At 37.2% G+C, this 8,332-nt stretch overlaps 1 protein-coding gene across 5 annotated transcripts in view; it reads left to right on the plus strand.

Annotated features, from left to right (window-relative positions):
• Positions 1-8,332, plus strand: part of COL24A1 (collagen type XXIV alpha 1 chain) — a 380,667-nt gene that overhangs the window by 176,305 nt on the left and 196,030 nt on the right. For all 5 annotated transcript variants that reach the window (XM_069094574.1, XM_069094573.1, XM_069094569.1 and 2 more), the window contains exon 21: positions 4,408-4,461. In XM_069094574.1, coding sequence (XP_068950675.1) covers positions 4,408-4,461 — 54 coding nt within the window. The remainder of the gene's footprint in view (positions 1-4,407; positions 4,462-8,332) is intronic.

The following is an 8,332-nucleotide window of genomic DNA, read 5'->3' on the forward strand; positions in this document are numbered from 1 at the left end:
TCTAAGGAAAAACAGCATTCCTTAGGGTAAGATTGAACACCCAATTGGTAGTCATTCCACTTTAATACTTCAGTGAAATGTTATATTGGTCTAGGCTGATCACTCTTGGAAAGGGAAAAATATCAGATGTTTAATTCTACTTTTAGTTTCCAGGAAAGAGGCTGACATTTTGCTCTTAAAATATAAGGGGATTTTTTTTCCATTGTTATAATCCATCTAGAGAAAGTTCTAAAGCTATATGTTTTAAAACTCCTGGAATCATAAATTTTCAGTATTGTAAAGGACATTATAATTAGGGTTAGAGATCATCTAGTACGACCCATGGTTCAGTAGAAACTTTCCCAGCAATATCCCAGACTAATGACTATTTAATGACTAATGACTAAGGGTACTTTACTCTGCTCCCAACCCCAGATTTTTTTTCTTTTTCCCCAGATCTGCTCTGACATACAAAAAAGACTTTAGGATGACCCCGGCTATAGCCCTCTGAACTTCCCCAGTGCCCATAGGACCTTTGCTGATGATTCTTAGGTTCTTGCCTGATGCCTGTCACTCATCATCTTCTCCCAGGGACCTTTCTCTTCCCCTCCCCATTCACAGTATTTAATGAGCATTCATTTCACATGACTATATATTACCCCGCATTTTCTAGAAGACTTCCAATGATAAACATACTGCTTCTTTTTTGTTTTATCAATTCAGCAAAACTAGCCAACATATCAACTGATTGTGCAAGTGTATATCCAATATCACATGTCCTTGGGTTCCCACTTCCACAAAGAAGAAAGAGAGATACATCTCCCCATTTCCTCTTTGGGGCAATCTTGACCATTTTAATTACACAGCAGAACCCATCCCCCTTTGAAGGATCCCATTTCACTTCTGGATGGTTCCAATGTGGGGAAAGCTTTTTTTGTTTTTTTGTTTTAAGCAATCGGGGTTAAGTAACTGGCTCAAGGTTACACGGCCAGTTATGTCTGGGTGTGGCGCTGAGTGTCTGAGTCCGGGATTCGATCTCCAGGTCATCCCAACACTAGAGTCGGTGCTCTTACTCACTGAGCCACCTGGCTGCCCCTTGGAGAAAGCTTTTTTATGAAGTTGAATTCTGTCTTTCTACAATCTCTGCTTTATTCCTAATTTAAAAAAAAGTTCACCAATCTTTCATCTACATGACAACCCTTCAGGTATTTGAGATTCATTATCATGTCTCCCCTAGGTCTTTTACAACCTCTGGGGCAGCTAGGTGGCATAGTGAATAGAGCACTGACCCTAGAGTCAGGAGAACCTGAGTTCTAATCCAGCCTCAGACACTTGACACTTACTAGCTGTGTGACCTTGAGGAAGTCACTTAACCCCAATTGCTTTGCCTTCCCCCCTAAAAAATATACAACCTCAACTCCTTTAGACAATTTTTGTATGGTCTCCAGTCCTCTTGCTATCCTGAATTTTGTTTTCAAGCTTGTCAATATATAAGACTTAGAATTGGACACAGTACTTTAGATGTAGTCTGATGAGGGCAGAATATAGGTGGACCAAAGTTTTTCCTTCAGGGTGGATTCTATGACTATTTAATTATCATAAAGATAACTCACATTTCCATAATACTTCAGATTTTATAAAGTGATTTTCTAATAACAACCTTGTGGAGCAGATAGTTCAAGTAATATTCTTCCCATTATACTGATAAAAAGTATACTTTCTCCCCGTTATACTATGAGAAGAAAGGAAGGAAAGAAGTATTTAAGGGTTTACTACGTATAAGGCACTGTGCTAAGTGCTTTTACAAATGTTATTTCATTTGATCTTCACAAAAACCCTGGGAGGTAGGTGCTATTATTATCCCCATTTTATAGTTGAGGAAACTGAGGCAGAGAGAAGTCAAATTACAAGGGTCACACAGTAAGTTATGGAGCTAAGATTCAAACCCAGGTCTTTTTCTGATGCCATGTCCAGTGGGTTCTTCCTACAATATCAACCTAAGATAACATTAGCCTTTGGAGACTGTAATGTCATGGTGTTGGTTTATATATAGCTGCAGTTCATTGAAACTCTAACTCAATTTCTTTTATATGAACTGTTGCCTGGCCATGACCTTCCTCCAAATTCTACAGCTGAGTTTTTAATCCAAGGATGAGATTTCACTAAATTTTGTCACCAGATTCATACCATTGTTCTACATTATCAAGATCATCTTGGATTCCAAGCTACCATCTAATGTGATAACTGTCATTCTTAGGTTGACTGATTTACTGTCTCTACATATATGCTTCTTAAATCTATTTGTCCAGCTCTTACCTCTTTGTTGACTCCCAGTATTACATCCACAACTACCTGACTGCATGTTTCTTTTTGCTTTTTGGAGGAGGGAAGGCAGGTCAATTGGGGTTAAGTGATGTGCCTAAGGTCACATGGCTAGTAAGAGTTAAGTGTCTGAGGTCAGATTTGAATCCAGGTCCTCCTGACTCCAGGGCCAGTGCCACTTAGCCACCCCAACTGACTGCATTTTTACTAATGGTCTCCCATGTCTAGAACTCTCTCCTTCAGTGCTAGCTACCTGCTCATTTTTCCCTGGCTTCTTTCAAGTCTCAGCTAAAGTCTCACCTTCTGCAAAAAGTCTTTTTCAGTCTTTAATCTTAGTGTTTTCTCTCTAAGACTACCCCAAATTTATCCTACATATATCTTGTTTGCAAATATAGTTGTTTGCATGCTATCTCCCCATTAGACTGCAAGGTCCTTGAGAACAGGGACTGTTTTTTGTCTTAGTATTGCTCATGCTTAATACTGTGCTTGGTATATGTTGTGGTTGTTAAATAGTTTCAGTCATGTCTGAGTCTTTGTGACTCCTCTTGAGGTTCTTGGCAAAGATACTGGAGTGGTTTGCCATTTCCTTCTCCAGATTATTTTACATATGAGGAAACTGAGGCAAAAAGGGTTGAGTGACTTGCTTAGCATCATTCAGCTAGTAAGTGTCTGAGGTCACATTTGAACTCAAGACCTCCTGACTCTAGGGCTGACACTCCATTGCTTATATCACCTAACTGCCTATGCTTGGTATGTAGTAGGATTTTTTGTCCTATTTTTATTAAGCTTTTTCTTTTTTAAAAAGTTAAATTTATTTATTTTTAATTTTCAGCATTCACTTCCTTAAGTTTTCAATTTTCTCTGCCTCACTCCCTTCCCCTCTCTCCAAGATTGCACACAATCTTACATAGACTTTATATATACATTCCCATTAAATATATTTTCACATTAGCCATCTTTCATAGAAGAATTAAAACAAATTGGGGAAGTCATGAGAAAGAAAACAAAACAAAACAAAAAAGAGAGCAAATAATATGCTTCAATCTGTATTCAGGCTCCATATTTCTTTCTCTGGATGTGGATGGCAACCTCCATCACAAGTCCTTTGAAGTCACTCTAGATATAGCAGGTTTTAATAAGTGCTAGTTGACATAACTTGATTGATTGGCCCAAATCTCTCCATCTTTGTGGGGCAACCCATTCTTAAGATGTATAATGCAAGATTTAATTCAATTTATTTCTTGTTGTTCAGTCATATCTGACTCTTCAAGACCCCGTTTAGGGATTTCTTGGCAAAGATCCTGGAATAGTTTACCATTTCCTTTCCAGCTCATTTTACAAATAAGGAAACTGAGGCAAACAAGGTTCAGTGACTTGCCCAGGGTAGCACAATACCATACTTCATCTCACCAAATATAACATAACTAAACATAATGTATCTCACATCACACATAAACTAACACAACTCTATCTCTTCAATGATTCAAAGATTTTGTCAGCATACTGTCTTTTTTCTTGTAATTAGTAACCTTGTTATTGAAGGTTTTCAAAAGTGACTGTGACTTCATCCAGGGGTCAGATTGATACAATTGTTGTTGTTTTTGTTACAAACTTAGCTAGGCTGGTACTGAAGTCATAGACACATAGATCATCACTGGGTTCATATTTGAAGTCTTTCCAGCTTGAAAGGACCTGTCAGGACTTGTGGTACAATCAGCATCATCTCTCAGAATCCAGAGTTACCTATACGTCGTTGGAGTAAGACTTTGTTGGAATGAAATAGAATGGGATATTTGAAAAGGAAAAACAACCCTTCATGTCATTCATTAAACTTGAACATGGTTCCAAAACTTGATGGCTTCTTCAACAGAGTATTCACTGCAGTGTCTCTGTGGTATTATCTACGTGACTATTTCCTCCATCAATGCAAACTGAAAAATCCATAGAAATGAAGGTCCCAAATATCACTTCTTAGGATGTAGACCTTAATTTTAATGGTCTTGGCCTTTGAAAAGCCTAAAAAGGGAATTTTGAGATGCCTATCCGATTTGTGCTTTTTCAGAGAAACTTCTGCATGTAAAATTTTATTTTTACATTTTTCCTTAGGGTTTTCCTGGAGATATTGGCATTCCTGGACAAAATGGCCCTGAAGGACCAAAGGTAAAACAAAAATATCTCTTATTGAGAATTTTTATTATGTTGTAACTTGGAAGTGATAAAAACTGATGTTCAGAGTCTTCTGTTCTCCAAAAATGGAAAGAACATGATGGAGATGAGAGAATATTCCTTTACAACCTATAAAACAAGCAGTGTCTGTGAAGCATTTAAAATCTTTTACATTACACAGCTTGCTTCAAGATGTGTAAGGAACAATTTAAAAGGCTGGTTATCTCATGCCTACACTTTATTCAAAGCATGTCGTAAATCAGTAGGGTCCAGGTAAGTGGAAATGATTGTTCTCAGCTTGATCTTTAGGGTTTCCAAATTCACAAACTAGGGAAATGATTCTGATTCAATCTCCTGGGGCAAGTGGAAGTAAAACATGAAGATAATCCAGTCAACAGTAACTGGTCTGGTTACTGAAACCCTGATGAGATAAAAAATAAAACCATGTTTCCAGTGATCCAGATCTGCTCCACAGCTAAGAAATGAGCACTGGTAGCTATCTAAAATAATTAAACCTAAGCATTCTTCATTTCCATATTTTCAGTTGGTAGTTTGCAAAAATACTAGATCTAAACATTCTTCACTTTCTTTTTTTTAATTTTTTTTTTTAAGCAATTGGAGTTAAGTAACTTGCTCAAGGTTACACGGCCAGTTATTTCTGGGTGTGGTGCTGAGCGCCTGAGCCCGGGATTTGATCTCCAGGTCGTCCCAACACTGGAGCCGGTGCTCTTACTCGCCGAGCCATCCGGCCACCCCTAAGCAATTGGGGTTAAGTAACTTGCTCAAGGTTACACGGCCAGGTGTTTCTGGGTGGGTGCTAAGTGTCTGAGCCCGGGATTCGATCTCCAGGTCTTCTCAACACTGGGCCGGTGCTCTTACTTGCTGTGCTACCTGGCCGCCCCCATTCTTCACTTTCTATGTTATTGATTATCTAAGAGAAACTGACAAACAAGGAAGCCTCATTTGCTTCCATCTAGGCTACCGAATGTGTATTCAGAGAATAGCCAAAAAGTTTAATGCTTGCTAAAAATATGGATGATGATTAGAAAGGGGTCATCAAATTTTTTTTTGGAAATTTTCAATCACTTTCTTCTTGATAGCTTGTCAAAATCTAATGAAATTAATTTATAGAATACGAACTCATCACCCACCACTATTAATAAAGATAACCATAACAATCATCATCATAATAGCCAATATTTATATAGTTCTCACTATGTGCCAGGCACTGTGCTAAGTGCTTTACAATCATGATCTAAAACAAGTGTGCTAGCTAATTAAGTGTACTATGAAGCTATTGTCTGCATATATGATTTCATCTATGAGTTTTTCCAGAAAATTCATACGAAAGATTCTTTTAGCAAACTTTTAGAAATATTAAATTTTTTAGATATATATCAAAATAAAACTTTCATTCTCAAACATTTAGAAACATAAAATCTTGGAACTTTCAGAGACCTTAGACATCACTGTGTCTGACACCCCCCCTCATTTTACAGATAAGGAAACTGAGGCCAGAGAGATGAAGGGACTTATCCAAGGTCACATGACTAGTAAATGGCAGAGCCAGGACTAGAACCCAGGTATGCTGAACCCCAGTTTGGTGTATTTTTCCTGACACCACACATCTTTTAATTCCCATTGCCTCATGTAATGTTTTAATACCTTACATTTATGTAATTTGCAAAGTACATTCACATACCTGATCCTATTTGATACTTACAACCTTAAGACATATGTAGGATAGATATTATCATCTCCATTTTAAAACTTAGGCTGATAGAGCTTAGTTGATTTGCCTAAAGTCACAAAGCTAGTGAGAATAAGAAGTAGAAATTCATTCCAGCTCTTCTGATTCTAAAATTTCCATGACATCACGCAGCCTCTCTGTATAGAGGTTCCTGAAATTAAAAGGAAAATTAACTATGAAGTTCTTCATAAGACTGTAATCCCCTTGAGAGCAGGGATTGTGTAATTTTTTTCACCTTTGTTATCTTGGAGCCTAGCAGCCTCTCACATGTTAGTCTTTTAATTTCACTGAAATAAACCAATTTTTAAAGAAGTCTGTAATTGGGGGCAGCTAGGTGGCACAGTGAGTAAGAGTGCCAGCCCCAGAGTCAGGAGGACCTGGGATTGGTTCTGGCCTCAGATACTTAATACCCACACAAAAAAACTGGCAAAGTTTTTTTTGCCAAAAAAAAAACTTAGGCAAGTTACTTAACCCCAGTTGCTTTAAAAAAAAAAAAAAGTCTGTAGTCACAACCTAAGACTCTTAAGATTTATTTGATAAATGAATTATATAGTTTTCCAAAACTGTACATTCTTTCTTTGGAACATTGGCTTCACGAAATACTGTATTAGGCAATCTGGTCTAAATAACAATTGGTAGCTTACATTTGGTATGGAAAGTTACCAAATCCTAGAAGTTTCTTTATGTAGTTTATTATGCTAAACAGGGCTTAACTGCCTGAGTCTAGAAATGTTCAACATCAAAACTTACAGTCTCCAACTACCTAATGATTTGAAGAATTCTCTCTATAGTTTCTGATTTTAACTGTTTATTCATTCCTGCCTGCCTCTCTCTGAGCCTGTCTACTCTTTTTTCAGAAGTGGAATTTCCATTAATTATCAAGAAAGATGTCCATCACAAGAGCAAACAGTGGTAGAAATGGATAGAAACTCCAAAAAAATGGTTTGGGGCAGACTGTATTCAATTAAAAATAAGTATTGTTTTCTTAAGGAATTCAATATGGTTTAGAGACATCTACCTCACTGCCCCCCACCCCAGCTCCAAGCTTGAGACCTCACAGAAAGAACAATGAGAAAAATTTGAGTGATTTATATTAGATGTTTCAATTGTTGACAAAACTTCTTTTTCCCTATATCCACTTATGTATGAAAAGTTTTGCATGTAATTGGGGGAAAATAAAATATTATTTTGAAAAATAGTTTGAAATAGGGTACTTTAGGGGTGGTTAGGTGGTGCAGTGAATAGAGTACCAGCCCTGGAGTCAGGAGGACCCGAGTTCAAATTGGCCTCAGACACTTAACACAAAAAAACTGGCCATGTGATCTTGGGCAAGTCACTTAACCCCAATTGCCTTCCAAAAAAAGCAAAAACAAACAAACAAATAAATAAAATAAAATAGGTTACTCTACCATAACAGCTTAGTAGTGGCCATCAATTGCAAGTATCATTATAATGATCAAGTCACATGTACTTTTATTCATTCAGTTTATATCTACAGAGGTAGCACCTCTGTTTCTGTAGGATTTGGGTTGGGTTTTGGGGTGGGGTGGTCTAGAACTCTGAATTTGTTATCTGGTAGAGAACTCCAAGTGAGAAAGCTTTCTCTACCTGAAGATCTACAACTACTTATTTTTTATTCAGTTTGAACTTAAATACAAAAGAGAAAGAGAGAGAGATTTCTATGTACACAGCACAACATAAAAAGAAGATGCAATTTAAAACCATGAATTTCCATTTCACACTTACTTTTTTTAAAAAAAACTATGTAACAAATACTACACTTCATTTTCAAAGCTACCCTTCCTTCTAAGTTCTCTTCTGTGTACTTTTTTTTCTCTCTCCCTACCCACCCTGCCCTAAAAAAAGCTACCATATTCTTTGATCCAGGGATGCCACTATTAGGTCTGTTCCCCAAGATGATTAGGGGAGAAGAAAGATAATTTAGATATTCTGAAATATTTATAGTAGCTCTCTTTGTGATGCCAACAAACAGGAAATTGAGGGAGATGTTAGTCAACTGGGGAATGGCTAAACAAGTTGTGGCATATTATTATAATGGAGTACTATTGTGCTATAAGAAATGATGAACTAGGGGCAACTAGGTGGTGCAGTAAA

The sequence above is a fragment of the Petaurus breviceps genome, unplaced genomic scaffold (genome assembly GCF_028583685.1).
Source record: "Petaurus breviceps papuanus isolate PSGF00001 unplaced genomic scaffold, PetGlider_PUasm1.0 220, whole genome shotgun sequence".
NCBI classification, from domain to species: Eukaryota; Metazoa; Chordata; class Mammalia; order Diprotodontia; family Petauridae; genus Petaurus; species Petaurus breviceps.